The sequence below is a fragment of the Anguilla anguilla genome, chromosome 15 (genome assembly GCF_013347855.1).
Source record: "Anguilla anguilla isolate fAngAng1 chromosome 15, fAngAng1.pri, whole genome shotgun sequence".
Classification (NCBI taxonomy): domain Eukaryota; kingdom Metazoa; phylum Chordata; class Actinopteri; order Anguilliformes; family Anguillidae; genus Anguilla; species Anguilla anguilla.
The window spans coordinates 17,444,152-17,460,382 of NC_049215.1; the positions used below are offsets into that span (position 1 = coordinate 17,444,152).

General features: G+C 42.2%; 1 protein-coding gene and 1 long non-coding RNA gene across 2 annotated transcripts in view; one reads left to right on the plus strand and one right to left on the minus strand.

Annotated features, from left to right (window-relative positions):
• Positions 1-10,001, minus strand: part of abcc4 (ATP-binding cassette, sub-family C (CFTR/MRP), member 4) — a 52,835-nt gene extending 42,834 nt beyond the window's left edge. Inside the window, exons 1-4 of the mRNA XM_035394584.1 lie at positions 9,531-10,001; positions 6,982-7,092; positions 4,381-4,501; positions 272-496 (exon numbers count right to left, since the gene is read on the minus strand). Coding sequence (XP_035250475.1) covers positions 272-496; positions 4,381-4,501; positions 6,982-7,092; positions 9,531-9,604 — 531 coding nt within the window. The 5' untranslated portion in view covers positions 9,605-10,001. The remainder of the gene's footprint in view (positions 1-271; positions 497-4,380; positions 4,502-6,981; positions 7,093-9,530) is intronic.
• Positions 9,866-11,755, plus strand: LOC118214541. Its single transcript, XR_004762643.1, has 2 exons — positions 9,866-9,984; positions 10,570-11,755. It is a non-coding gene; the product is annotated as an uncharacterized LOC118214541 (long non-coding RNA).
• The last annotated feature ends 4,476 nt before the right edge of the window (positions 11,756-16,231 follow it).

Here is a 16,231-nt window from a genome sequence, read left to right on the forward strand (position 1 = left end):
TAACAGATCAGTTTCTCATAGAAAGTATCCTGACCGTAAAACAAATGAAAAGCAAAATAAATAAAATCCAGCAGACAGGTGCGCTCACAGCAAAGAGCCCTAGTCTTTACATACGATCTACAAATGGTATTACCATGGGCAGTGCAGTGTTTCAGCAAGCACTGTAGCATCCATAAATCAGGTTCTCATACCACCGAATTATGAACGAAAGACCTCTCACGGGCCCTTTTTCCACAAAGCAACGGCTACTTCAGACGAGGGAAGGACCAACCTTCTTGTAGATCATGTGACACATGGCCACCCGGATCTTCATGCCAGCTCGCTGGACGTGGTAGAAGTAGAGGTGGTGAATGATGGCCAGCCCGATGCTGGACAGCGAGATGCCTGCGGCATAGCCGTAGGCCTCATGGAGGGCGGCCTTGTCGTCCAGGCCGTACTTCTCGAAGTACAGGATCAACTTCCCCAAAAACACCGGCTGAATCACCTTGATTACCTCCTGCGGGGAACAGGGGGTGGGGCAAGGGGGCGAAAAATGTTTTTTCGAAGAATTTCGCAAAGGCAAAAAATACCTCTTAAACATGCTCTTGGAAGTGGTCACATCACATACTTGGGGGCAGTACGAACAAACAAATAATGATGCAATCTGTCAAAAACTTAGTGTTGCCTCATTGTGACATCACAGTTAATGCCCCCCGACCTTTGGCCTCCCCCTGCTCGCTCTGCAAATTAAACCATCCACTGAAATCTACTGGAAGAGCTTCACACTGCTTCGTTTAATTATATCTTGCCTTAATTAATCTAAGTGGATGAAAGAGGTTGTGGCAGCACTGAAGGGTTTAACAGCATGCTGCACTTAATACCCTTATTAACTAGCTAGCCTCCCATACTGTGCGTTTGAGATATTTTTGTGCTTCATGAAAGAATGCTGCTTGATACATACTACATACTGAAACAAGGCTGCTTAAACACCCACATTGTTGTGCTTTTTTAATAAATATTACTTTCAAAATCAAAATCACACGACATTTTTCAGTTCCTAGCCTCTCAATGGCCTGTTAGCTTTGTATGAAAACTTGGATTTGTACGGACATTGAGACAAAACAGTGAACTTACTTTCACTTGTCTACCACTAGTGTCAAATATCAGCACCTCACATTGTATTTACAATTCAACAGGCTGACACTTACAAAACACAACTGAGACATCTACCAGAGAGAAAGCAAGATGACCCCCCACAAAGAACTTTTTAGATAAAAAAGTAAGACATGATATTAAATTAAATATATATATTAACACCATCTTTAAGTTTGTGAAATCAAAATAACTCCAACTCCATTTTTAAAAATCAGTTTTCCAGTTTCAAACATGTATTTTTATGAATATTATTATTATTGTTGTTATTATTATTATTATTATTAATTTGTTATAATTATGTCTTATTATCTATTCTCAGTACATTAATTATATTTTCTTATTTTATTCCTACTACATGATCTCAAAGAGTAAGACTTTATCTACCGAGCTTCCCTGTCCATAAGAATTAGGCGGTGAAAATAACTACAATGCGCTCTGACGCGTGACTAGATGACACACTCGCTCGCAATAACGCATTAGCTATTGACACAGCCTCATTATTTCTTATTATATATTCTCAGTAAGTTGAATTAATTATATTTTATTTCTACTACATGATCTCAAAGAGTAAGACATTATCTAGCGGAGCTAAAGAGTGAATCAAGTGCAACGTTAGATGAAATTAAATTGACTGGATGAAATACGTGAAAAAAACTACAATGCGCTTTCGTGCAGGTTACCCGCGCTAACTGTTGGTTGATTCACTTCTCCAACAGCAATCCTTCTCTTATGTTATCACGACAAAGCTAGTTAACATGGCTTAAAATTATCCATGTTAGAAGTGTTTTATCTGCGTTTTTACTGTCTGGTTAGCTTGCTACGATGACGCGTGACTAGATGACACACTCGCTTGCAATCACGCGTTGGCTATTTACACAGCATCATATAGTAGCTAATATCATTATCTCAGATAAAAAAAACAAATGTGTGATACATTCAATCACCATTTTATTTTGGCTGGTTATTTATTTGAGAATACAGCGATGTCCTCTGGAAATGTAGATCCTACGCTGCTTATGAGCTCACTGCCACTTCATAAAGGCTTACTAGCCAGCTAGCTTGCTAAAGTGAACCAAATATGTTAGCTAGCTCGCTCGCTTGAGAATGAGTATTGATAAACATAGTGGTCGTATAAACGCATTTAATTAAAAACTTTCACTAAATATACATACCTTTATTGCGGCAATCGAATCTGTGCAGACAAGTCTTACAGTGGAGAATACTGGATGAGGCACGAGTGACAAACGTCTTATTAGAGAAGTAGCGCGTCAGCTGCTGCAGTTCACATTTGAACAGCTGCTGCAGCTCCCTCTACTGGATAATTCTAGTAAATAGCAATTACAACGTTCGAACAGACAAGTACAGATAAATAATCATTGTTTTTTTGTTTATCATACTTATTAAAAAATCGGGGCACATCGGCGGCATAACTGCCGATCCCGATGTCGTCAAAAAAGTCAAATAATGGCCGATATATCGGCCATACCGATATATCGGTCGGGCTCTAATATGTTTTGCCTGCAATGCAAATAGTTTTGCTACCAAGTAACAGTTGATCTCATAACTTTAAATGAATATTTTTGGTTTCAAGGAAATAATTTTTTGATCGCAGTGTGAAAAGGTTTGATTGCATAATAAAGACACAATACAACAAACTCCATATGTATGTTGATCAGGGCTCAGGAATAAGTGATACACAGAACTGGGCCTGTGGTTTTCTAAAGGAAGCACTGAAGAGCCTGAGGCTAAATACGCTTTCTGTTTGAACAGAACCAGGAGCATGATGGGAAAACTGTGGAAACTCTGCCAAAGGTCTACACAGCAATGGCCTGGGGTACATTAGTGACTACTTACTGGGAGCTACCCTTTTTTTAAATTATAAATACAGTCCAAATGTTTTCCACATGCTATTTAAAAATTAATTTATGAATAAGGTGTTTTGGAAATGCATGTGTGTACAAGGAAGGTACATTCTTAAAATATGCATAAGCTAGTACTTATTATTCTATCACTAGTCACCGATGTCCATCTGAAAACAATGAAAACGCACTAAAGGAGAAGAGCTTAGGGTACACAGCACACTGAAGCAGCACAGCACACAGCACACTGAAGCAGCCCAGCTTACAGCACACTGAAGCAGCACAGCACACAGCAGCACAGCCTACAGCACACTGGAGCAGCCCAGCTTACAGCACACTGAAGCAGCACAGCACACTGAAGCAGCCCAGCTTACAGCACACTGAAGCAGCACAGCACACAGCAGCACAGCTTACAGCACACTGGAGCAGCCCAGCTTACAGCACACTGAAGCAGCACAGCACACAGCAGCACAGCTTACAGCACACTGGAGCAGCCCAGCTTACAGCACACTGAAGCAGCACAGCACACAGCAGCACAGCTTACAGCACACTGGAGCAGCCCAGCTTACAGCACACTGGAGCAGCCCAGCACACAGCACACTGAAGCAGCACAGCTTACAGCACACGACATAATGAAGCAGCACAGCTTACAGCACACTGAAGCAGCACAGCACACAGCAACACAGCTTACAACACACAACATAATGAAGCAGCACAGCTTACAGCACACAGCAAACTGAAGCAGCACAGCACACAGCACTGAAGCAGCACAGCTTACAGCACACAACATAATGAAGCAGCACAGCTTACAGCACAGCAAACTGAAGCAGCACAGCTTACAGCACACAACATAATGAAGCAGCACAGCTTACAGCACACTGAAGCAGCACAGTTTACAGCACACAACACACTGAAGCAGCACAGTTTACAGCACACTGAAGCAGCACAGCAGTGTACTGAAGCAGCACAGCTTACAGCACACTGTGCACTGAAGCAGCACAGCACACAGTGCACTGAAGCAGCACAGCTTACAGCACACAACATAATGAAGCAGTACAGCTTACAGCACACAACATGATGAAGCAGTACAACTTACAGCACACAACATAATGAAGCAGTACAGGTTACAGCACACAGCATACTGAAGCAACATAGCACACTGTGCACTGAAGCAGCACAGTTTACAGCACACTGAAGCAGCACAGCACGCAGCGCACTGAAGCAGCACATCTTACAGCACACTGAAGCAGCACAGCACACAGCACACTGGAGCAGCACAGCACACAGCACACTGAAGCAGCACAGCACACAGCACACTGAAGAAGCTGTATTGTCTTTATATCACTTCTTTGCATGGGGCAGACAGAAGGGAGCTCTTAATGCATACCTCTAATAGAGTAAAGATTCCTATAACAGCATAAGGCCTCCAGTAGCACTTTATGAGAACTTTGGTGAGTTTGGGTGTACGGAGGTCCTTGGCTGCCTCCAGCACTTCTTGGTCCCAGTGGCTGAGAGAAGGAAGAGAGGGAAGGAGAGAAATTAAATCCCTCCCCCACACTCATCCCTCGCCTGCATCCAGGACATGTGAATGAGCGCCATCCCCTTTTCCCATTTCTCCAAATCCATTCCTACCACATGAGTAAACTGGGTTGGTTTCTGCCCCACCTCTGCAGATTCCACCAGTTTTAAGACCCTCGCCTGTTTCTCTGTGATGTACTTTATTGCTTCTCCTGCATGGAGACTATACTGCAAACTGATGAGTCATCGGGGCAACATCAGAACAGCTAGGAAACAGCACCCCCTAGAGAGTGGGCTCAGCAGAATCTTACAAGGAGGCCTTACAGCCAATGACCCCCTTGGATACAATAACCAAGTAGTCAACTAAAGGCTAACATATGAACATTACACATGGATCACGGTTATAAAAACCAAGAGAAACGTACACTATTCCAACAATCCATCACAAAACATACACAACAAAAGAAACGGGGACATGGCAGGTACAGGACACTATGAACGGCATGCTACAGCACTGCCTACATCAGATCTTCTGGAAAAGAAGGCTCCGGACAGAGCTGAGCTTCTCGCAGTCTGTTCTGCCCCTACCCCCGGACAGAGGAACGATCTTCTCCCATCAGCCAGAAAAGGTAATTCACTGGCTGTGATCTGCAAACATCTCAAAACCTGCCTTTTCAAATTACACCTCAATGTTTATACTTAACTGCGTGCTTCCATCCATAAAAGAACTAACCCTTCTCCCTTTATCAAGAAGGTGTTGCCTACACACCTTGAGAATGGCACTTAGGCCTATACGACTCTAACTGGAGCTATCTCTGGTTTTAATGGTGTTTGCTTGCCATGTAAAATGCACTTTTGTGAGTCTCTTTGGCTAAAACTGCCTACTAAATGACTAAACGACTAAGCTGTAAACTGTAGCTCAGCAGATGGACTGCAGAATGAAAAGACGTTGAGGCTGGCTGAACATATTCCAGAGAGAGCACACGCTAGCGTCTGTCCCCTCAAAACAGCCATGGGACAAACCTACGGTCATGGCCAGCTACTCCAAAACTTGGTGAGCAAAAAGAAAGGAAAGCATTCAAAGATGCTATAAATAAATTAATAAATAAAAAAGACAATAAATAACAACCCAATCACAGTGCGAGCACAAAATCATGGGAGCCAAAGTGAATGGGAAAAGCACGGGTGTAAGACACTTAGCATTTGTATTTCTGTCCTATTTGCAGTCAGCCCAGAGACTAGCAGACAGATAGATAACTAAACAACATTTATCACCACCATTTACTCTTGAGGCCAGGGAACGACAAAGAAGACCAGCGCTGCAAACGTATTGGGAATGGGTCACCTATAGGCCTCACACGGAGCGTTAACAATCTACCCCAAAGTTAACCATCCATCCTGCGCCGGGCACTACCGAGACAAGGAGAAAGACAACACGGAGAACAGGACAAGAAAGCCATGCACGCAGTTAATCAGTAGCCATGGCCCCACTGTCCCAGCGTTGAGGTATCATGACGCACCTGAACAAAAAATGTGCAAAAACTGGATGGGCCCCGCTGTTTAAATGTCAACTTTCAACTCAATTGTGCCTGAGAGTGCTCAGTAATGAAGACAGGAGGAGAGGGGCTGGGGTGGGGGTGGGGGGTAGCATGTGGGACCCACACACAGCTCATCGCACAACGACAAAAGAACACAGGCACACAAACAGGTTCAATTCAGGCTTCTCTGATCTCCCAGCCAGCTCTCCCAGGTCCTTGTGTAGCACTGCATATTTGGGAGCTGCTGCTAAAGCACTTTCCATGGAGACTCCCTATCGCTCCACCCCCTCCCCCTCCAAGTTCCTGAGAGAACCTGTCTGGAGAAAGTTGAACACATCTCGCCGCCTGCGTACCTGCCTGCGGTTCTGAATAGTGCATTTGAGCTACTCTGATGAAAATCTACAGGTGCTATCTCCATGGTAGCCAATCACAAACAAAAGGCCCTGGGTTGTTTTCTTCTTTATTTCTTGGTGTTTTAGTGTGCTCTGCATGGAACCGTTTAGGAGGATATCAACCCCGGCCAGTGGGCAGTGCTACAGCTGAGAAACTTAGCTTGAGGCTGGAACTCAGGCAGCAACACTATAACTCCCCTAATTACAAAAAACCCAGTCCCTGCTTCTGCAGGAGTAACCTACACACAGAATGAATCTGGGTCGCTCGTGTGGTCTCTAGGAATTTCCAAGAACCGTACTGTTCATAAGTACTGTGAGTGTATGCTTTTACTGAACTGGCTCCCACCCTTCTTGGATATCACAGAACTCCACACATGATTTTGGTGTGCATTTCAAAGTAAACATTATATTTTTTTCATATTTCCACCTGTGGTTTTCAGCTCCCACTGATGGTGGCCATAAGCCCGGGCGCAGTTGGCCTATAGAGTAACCAGTCACCGAGACCACTGGCGGATGCATGTGTAAGGGGAACAGGCGTACCGTTGCAGGTCCTCCCCCAGCCTCTCAGACCCATCCTCTGGCAGCACTTGGTACATGTCATCCTCCGCCAGTTTCCGCTTGTAGCCAACGCTAAAGAGCGGGTTCAGCCAGCTGGGGAGGAAAAGATCCGATGTGAATGAACACACGCGAAAAAATGGCAGAAAACAATTCAGCGCTGACAGGTGATGGTGGGTAAATTATGAATGCAGAACTATTTTTGATCTTACTGTTGCATATTTGCCAGCGTTGATTCAGAAGAACAGGTCTTGTAAATTTTCATAGTAATAGGGAAAAGAGTCAGATAGGAGCAGCCACCATAAATCTTTCATTTCACCACACTCACTGCAAATTAAACTATAGGCTAATGTTTGACAAAAGCATACATCTTTTCTTCAGAAGTGGCAAATCCTCTACTCACACATTTATTAAAGGGTACAGCTGCTTCTGCCAATGAGCTCTCCAAATCAGTGATTCACTGACCCATACAGTATTTTTTAGAACACACATCCCCCCTTTCTCCCTAATTTGGAATACCCAACTGTTTTAATTATCACACAAAACCTGTAACATAAATTTGAGAGAGCACATACAAGCATGTGCTCTCCTCCAAAACATTTAGTGTGAAGCTGCCACATCTTATCACAGCACAGTTCACAAGTCAGGCTAACACAGACACTTCATGTGCAGCTCAGAGGAACGTGTGAGCGCCTGATTGAAGAGCCAGATCATCTTGGTCAACTGAAACCCTCCCATCCCAGGGCGATGGTAGAGCCAATTGTGTATCACCTGCAGTTAGCACTGGCACGAGCCGGATTTGACTCCGTGGATACCATCTAGACACTAGAACAGTGCCAGCACTGCCAGCAGACCCAGCATGATAAATTCTTGACCTTATTTCTAATAATGGGGTGATCTTATCTCACTGCAAATCAAATAAGCAAACAAAGAAAGTAAGAAGCATATAAAGAAGAGCGCTGCCCCGCTGTTTTATATACACACACCAGCATTGTGTTGCATCCTAGCATCGTTTAGGACCTGTCAGGGCATAAGAAGTTAGGTTCCCTTCATTTCTCCTCCTCTGTTAATGTCTTTCTCAACTAAACCTTAATTCTGGAAACAAATCATATCTGTAGCTGTAATTTTGGAACTTGGTTTCAAACTGTATAAATGCATTAATTAATAGGGAATGCTGCACACAGAGTATACAGTGTGGGAGGAATGCTTAGGTTTTGCTGGTAGATGGGATCGTGCCAAAAAATGTGCTGCGCACAGCCTGAATTCAACATGAACACAGATGGGAAAGTGGTCACTTAATAATAGGCCCATAGGTTTCCCTTCCACTATTTTTTTTACAGTCCCAGGCTAGCCTACCAATTGTTAAGTTTGAAAACAGGATGTTGAGGAAGTAGGACCGTTTCAGTGCGAAACTAAAGTAGTTTGCTGAACTGCTTATGTTCACAGGCTGGGATTCCCGGCCACATTCTTCTGTTATTTTACTGGAATCCTAGAAAACTGTTCTTGAATACTGTTCGTGACACAGCAAAACCAGATTGCAATAATTCTGCAAAAAAAAAAAAAAAAAAAAAAAACATCTTTTTCGTTTCCTCTCCTACCAGGTGAATGTAAAACTTGGACGAACTAAAAACTGTATTTAACTTAAATAATTTGTTTACCCTGAACGTGCATGCTAAACGCCTGTATACTAAAAAAAATAAAAAACAAAAAGATGCTTCAAGATGTGCACTAGTCTGAAAGCTATTTCAGTGTGGCTGCTATAGCTAAAATACAAGATTTATTCAAGCGTAATTAAATTATATAAGTGAAGTTATCTCTCTAACTAGCCTACGTACTTTATTGGTTAACATATATATGGTCCATAGTAACTTAGTTAGCCTATTATGTAACGCTGTTATTAACGAAGTTGCTATCCAACGGTCGACAAACCTGTCAAGTTAGAAACAAGTTTGTTAGAAAACTAGCAAAAGTTAAACCTGAAACTAGCGGAAACTGAGCATATATTCAGTTACCTGGGCAATGCGTTTTAGTTTGTTAGCGCTAAATGGCAGGCTCATGTTAACAGTAGATGTCTGTTCCACTTAAAGTTTCAGCTATTTGGATGTACATGTCGAGCTCAAATGTTAATGTCCCTTTGCCAATGGAACATCGGACGTGTCCACACGGTCCACACACGAAATCCACCAAGTCAGCTACCTAAATGTACAAATGCCGTGCAGTGCTCAGGGTGATACAGGAGCTTACGGAACAGAGCCAGCTACCTTTTCTCAGTCAGCCGCGACCAATTATAGCTTGCAAGCCATACACAAGAGATAGGTATCAGTGCTCGGCTAGTCCTAGTTTAACGTAATACATAATCGTGTGTAGTTAGCTTTTGCTATGATCTTTAATCAAAGAAATAGCTAAATTCCATAGATGAAGTTGGTTTCTTACTAAGCAAGCGCGAACAAGCTAGCATACTTCCTTGTTTGCTACGTTTCAAAAACGCATCAGGATACTGTACATACTGTGTCGCCGGCTAGGTAGCTACTTACCAGAAGAACACTTTAGAAAGAAGATTAGCTGTGGCAGCCGGATTGACCTTCGCATTTTTCCGAAGGGGCTCCATTGTGCCCAGGCGCAGACTTTCTCAGGACCAGTGCGCTTGCTAGCTAGTATAGTATTCCCGTCTGTTTACCGGACTTCTGTCCGTACAGTAGTTGTGTAACTATACTTTCCGCACATGTTAAGAGAACACTATTGCTGTTTCTCATCGTACAGCAAAGGGAAATAACACTCACATCGTGTCCGTTGTCTGTGCCACCCACAACTCAGCGATTGGCTGAAAATGTATCCCCTGTTAGTATTGGTTGTTTTCGGCTACGGTTGGTAATGACTTGATAAGAATAATTTATTACAATATGGAAGATTTGAACAGAACTAGTTCTTTTGGAACTGTTTTTGTTGTTCAGCTCCTTCAGATATTAGCAGTTATCATAGACAAAATACGTGAGTACAGCTGCTTTCTTCCTCTCTTTCTTTGGTTTCCTTTTTGGGATAATGTCTTAGATACGAGTGTGTAAATATAGGTTTCCTGTCTAGTGACGATTTTCCGCGACCGCACTCTGCGATGTAATAGAACTTCTCACAAATTCAAACCAAATATAAAAGAACCTTTATTTCAACTCAAAAACGATATTGTGCAAAACTGAGGTAATACACAAAGATCTGGCTTCTGCATGGCATGTCTAAGAAGTAGTAATATTACCCCATTGTGTAGGACCTCAAAGTGTTGCGTGGCCCTCCCTTAGAAAAATTGTTTACCCCATCCCCCCCCCCCCCCCAAACCTTGTTATGTAATGGCTTTCTTACTCTGTGACTGCATTAATGTTTTGGAAGACCTAGGTTCCAAAACAATGTTAGCCATGGTCCCAGAGGAGTCAGTCTGCTGCTACTTGTGCTGCAAGGCTTACAGGGACCTTCCTGTACTCACTGCAAATGACAATGAACGGCAGTCCACATGGCAGGCGGGGTTAGCAAGTGAGAGTGGCCTTTTCCTCTAGGTATTGACAAGAGCTAATCTCCTCAATGCAGGAATGTCATCTGAAGACGGACTTTCTCTTGCCTCCCACTGAAAACCTCTGCTCCTCTGTTTGCATCCAAGTTGACCCAAGAACAGATTACCTCCACGTTAACGTCCTGCCACCAATGCAGGCAGCAGTACGGTACAGAGGTTAAAGAACTGGGCCTGTGTTTTAGCCCAATGTATGTGTGTGGCACCACCATTGTGAGCTTAAGAACTGTATCATAACTGCTTCAGTATAACTACCACTGTATAAACCATCATATCCATTTGCACAATAAAAACCAAACAGACACTGGTGTAATTTGGTCATGTAGGTTTTACTGTGATGTACTGTTGTGACTCTACAGGTAAATGAACCATCCTCATAGGCTTTTTCATTATGTAATACAAATTTTCTCAATGAATGGGTCTTAGTCAGCTTTTTGTAGAAAAATGTGCCTTGTTGTTGAAAATGCGTCCTTAGGCTGGTGTTGTTGAGTGACAGGGCCTGCTGAATAGAGCCATATAGCACCTTCAAACAACCTCGGGTTCAGCTAAACTGCTTCACAGCTGAAACAAAGTCATCCAGTTTGAAGGGCTTGAGGCCTAAGGGAACAGGCACAAATCACCATAATGAGCCAATAACAGCACACGTTACTGGCTCATAATTAACAGCCTCTCGTGTTAATGGCTAGACAGTTAAATCCATTTGATCCGTGCTCTAAGGTAACAGTGCTGTGTCTCAGGTCAGTCAGTCTATTGATTTTAATTTTTTTAAAGGAGGTGTTCACCATTCTTATGGGTTTTTATTTCTTTCATTTTACTCAGATGGGGGAAAATAAAGTTGGTTACAGATGAGAAAATGTATGAGGTTCTCTGTGGGTTTGGATTCAGCTGGAAGGTGTTTTAATTAGGCTACAGCATGGAGGGAGCAGTGTGTTTGTAGGCAGAGGGTTGTATGTGTATTGTTGTATTTTGTCCTGGAGAGAGGTATGTACAGTATGTATATGTATTTGGTTCTTCCTTGTACAGAGCACACTTGTACATTGTGAGGATCATTCACTCTCTTCAATATGCCACACTTGACTTGGAACCTGTCTGAACTCATACGTGGCTGTAATTTCTGTGTGCCTGCAGGTAAAAGCAATGTATGCATTTTGGATATAAAAAAACATATGACGAAAAATCTAATTATATTTCATGAAAATACGTCAATGCTGTTTTAAATTGCATTTGATTTTTGCACTACCAAAGGCCCTGCCTCCGTTGTAAATAATTTCACACATTTTTGGTACACACTAGTAACTTATTATGTGATTTCAGCGCAGAAAGATGTTATGAGTTGGTATGACTTGCACTTTTTTGCAGCGCATGTATAACACCATTCACCCAACAGCTTTTTCTAGCATGGAATTGTTATTTTTACAGTACATGACTGCGCTCATAAAAAGCACAGCGACCTCTGTTATTGAAGTTGAATGAAGATGCACTATGTAGGACATTATTTCCCCTTATTTCAATATCCATCCATTATCTATACCTGCATATCTTGGGCAGGGTCGCAGGAATATACCCTGGACAGGCCACCAATCTACCGCAGGGCACACACACCATTCACCCACACACTCATGCACACTCAATTTAGAGTCTCCAATTAGCCTGCCTGCATGTCTTTGGACTGTGGGCGGAAACCGGAGTACCCGGAGGAAACCAACGTGGACATGGGGAGAGCATGCAAACTCCACACAGAAAGGCCCAAGCCGGATTCAGACCTAGGACCTTCTTGCTGTGAGGCAACAGTGCTTTTGAGCTCATTTCAATATCTTCTGCACAGATTTATCATTCTGCTTATATTTGACCTGTGACCTTGTGACCGTAAGTGACGGGACAGCCTGCAACACAGCACACACATTCTCATTAGTTTTTGTGACAACCAGAGTTGGTGGTACAGCTGTGTTTTTGCCTGAGGGCTGACAGTTCCTCGGAAAATCCCCGAAAATCCTTACTGAGCAGCAGACAGAAAGAGAGAGAGAGAAAATGGCGCTCCCAACAACTCGCCAGCTGAATTTGCAGGAACGAACCCCAAATGGATGAGCACAAGAAGATGACCTGCATTTATAATTATGACATGGTTATAATTATGACAAGGATCCAGAACCCCAGTCCTAGGGGGCCGGTGTAGTGCTAGTACCTTAGTTTTAGTTTTCTGACGGCTCTATAAACTGCGCTGCTTTGCTCCTGCACTTGAGCACAGTGAAATCTTCTGAACACACTTGGAGTCTGTTGGTTCTTATTAGTGGTAGAGGGAGATGCCACTATTTATATTTGTATCTGTATTTGTTCAGCAAAAAATTGTTTGTATTTGGATAAAAACCGGAAGTGGGCATGACTAAAACTGGAAGTGTGTGGAGGATAACCAAAGCTGTATAAAATGCAAAAAATTCCTGATTTTGAGCATTATAATCATTGGCACTGCTACTGTTAAGATATTAAAGCATTAAAGTCATGATTTTACAATGACATCAATAATAATTAAGTTTCACAGCAGTTAATTTGCTTTTTAAAGCTGTGTTTAACAAACAGTGAACTATATGCTGTATAGCCATAACAGGCTTTCAAACATGAGCAAATGTTTTTTAAATCATAGTTACTCATCCTTACTCTGAACTGCAGAGTATGAACTGCATGAACTCCACCATTAACCACACCTGAGGGACACTGAAGTCAATTATAAACTTTAAAAAATATTTTATAATTCAAAAAATAGTTCCTCATCTTCATTATGAACCACTCTATGCCATGAACTCCTGATGAAAAAAAAACTGCAGAATGTTGTAGCCCCACTTTACATTTATGTTTGATTTGCATAAGCTGGATACATTAAATAAAACATCAAAAAGATTCCCTGGGTGGAATACATCTTCAGATATTATGCTCTTACTCAAATTTCCCCAATTTGCATTTTGTGAAGACAAGCACATGAGGAATAAAATGGCTCTAACTACCTGTATTTCTTGACTGAGTGGATTTTTTTTAAAAATGGAAAACCCCAGCAGTTAGTTTAACCCCAAATATTAAGACAAGTCATGGAAGGAGTAGCATATAGCATTTATGGAAATTAAAAAGGCCCATTGAGAACAAGTGTTTCCCATCTCAAAGAATTTCTTTCAAAGAGAACCAATATCAGGACAGCCCCAGATACTGCTGAAGCTACAGTCTGTGGTTAAAGCAGGATAATAACAAGCAGGATAATAATAACAATCACGAACTCACTCATGAGGAATCTCAGATCCTGAAAGTGTCCACTGTGAAATGCTGTGCAACAATCTATTCATAAGTGGTGCTATACAAAATTAAAGATTGATTGAATGATGGATTGATTGATGTTCACAGTTTCTGAAGACCAGGCCACCAAATAAGGCTTATCGTACCCTAGTGTGATGTGTCACTCTAGGCTTCTAGAACACCGTGGACCGGTGACCTCTCAGAGAGCAGCCAGAAGATTACGACAGCAGAATGACTGGTATAATCCTGAAGGCTACTCAAGATCGGAGATAATCGGTACAATTCTTTGTCTTTAAAAAAAAATATTAATCATGGTGACGTACAGAGCAAAAAAGTACTGAAAGAGAACAAAAAGCAAGGATTAATAATTAGAATTTGTGTGCTGTCAGTGGCTGCTGCCTGGAGCCAGCCCAGTGTACAGACGGGCTGTAATCTGAAGAGGTGTGCCTTTACAAGAGGGTTGCAGAGGGCCCCATTCAACCACTAGGGGGCAGAGGCTGAGAAGGCTGCAGTGACGTAGCCTCACCCTATGTGTGTGAGTGTGTATGCGCGTGCGTTCAGTAGCCAGACACATGAACAGCAGTGTGGAACAAACATCACAAATATCACAGTCTAAAAGGTTTTGGTTGAACTCTTTATGGTTACAAATAACCAAGGGCCATGTGCCTGTTACTAATACATTCAGTGAACATGTATGGGACTGAAATTATGTAAGGAACATACGGAAATAAATAATGTAAATAATGGAAAGGGGCATCTCAGAAACTCTCAGCTACATCTCTGCAGAACATACAGGTTACACAGAATAAAATACATGGATTTGGTTGTTTAAAAAGGGGGCATCGCGGTAACACGCTAAAGCACAAGAGCTGATTTGTGGTGCATTGTTTAAATGACTGGGGCAGAGGGTGGATCGAAATGGGGACAATATTTATCCAGGCTGGGGGGGGGGGACTGGTGTAACAAGTATGTATAAGGCAGATCTGTCACTGGTCTGTCAGTGCATTACATTACATTCGTATTTGGCTGTCTCTTTTGTCCAAAGCGACATGCAGTAAGTGTATACCGAAGGTTGTTGGAACAACTACAGAACACAGTTCCGATAAGACAGGATTCTCATGCAGTATCTGTTATCCATAATCATGAACATCAAGTCTATTTCATACAGTAAGCATAGGCTAAGTCAGTAAAATAATAGCAAGTCAAACTTGAAGTGAGGCATGATTACACGAGAATTACATTACATCGAACTTGTGTGGTGCTATTATGCTGTGTTTTATCCAGTATAAGTCACTGACCATGGAAAAGGGGCAGTCCTTTTTCTTTTTAAAAATATTGCAGGCAGGGTTTGACATTTGTGCAAATTGAAACCAGTGAGTGCTGAATTCAACCACTGTTCTGTCAAAATATCACAGCCCCCCCCCCCCCCCCACCCCCCAAAAAAAAAGATTACGAGGAAAAGACTAAGCCTAAAAAATAAAGCAGTAACATAATAGGGCAATTGTTCACAAAATTGTCTACAAAATCCGAAAACCAGGGAGAAAAAAGGGAGAATTTAATTACAGGTCATTTAGCAAATTACTCAAACTGAGTATTTTAAAAACGAGAAAATTAGGATCCTCAAACACTGCTCTTGGAATAGTTCACAAGTCAATTATTAATTGTTCCATGAGTCACATCTCCAATAGTTTTTTTTTTTTTTCACTATGACAGGAACATGCATTCTCTTATTTTTCAGTTCATATAATACATTTGGACAAAACTAAAATAAACTTTTCAGGAGCTTCCCATAAAAAACAACTACAAATCTGCCACTGTCTGACACAGCACTAGTCTGGCGTGTGAACGCAAACCCTGCATTGTTCTTAAATTGTGCTAAATGCAACCTCCCCGTGGACGTTGTGCTGTCGTCATGACAGCGCTCCGTGTTTGCCAGGAGAGCGGCGAGGCTGTTTATTGGGTTCCAGGATAGCTCAGCAACACGGTCTCCCTTACTCACCAAGGCCAGGAGAATGCAATTAGCGGTGTGCTTTCACATGTCCATTGTGTGCTCATTAGCGCTGTTTGCTAGGAATGGAAGGTGGCATGCGCTTGCTCACCTACATGTTCTATCCGCACATGACTCACTGAGCATTGCACAAATCTCGCTTCTACGTCGGTTGGAAATTCAATACACATTTATTTGGAAGAACTGTTTTTGTTTTTTTCTTAGATTTTCGTTTTCTCTTTTCTCTTATTTAAAAAAAAAAAAAAAAAAAAAAAAAAAAAAAAAAAAAAAAACATTTGTTTGGGCCATCTAATTACCATCGCGCTAATTGAAAAGAATGCAGACGAGCATGTTCTCTCATTCAGTCATTGTGTTAGGGGAGTGCACTTAATGCACTGCGGGTGCAGTCAGGCAGACTG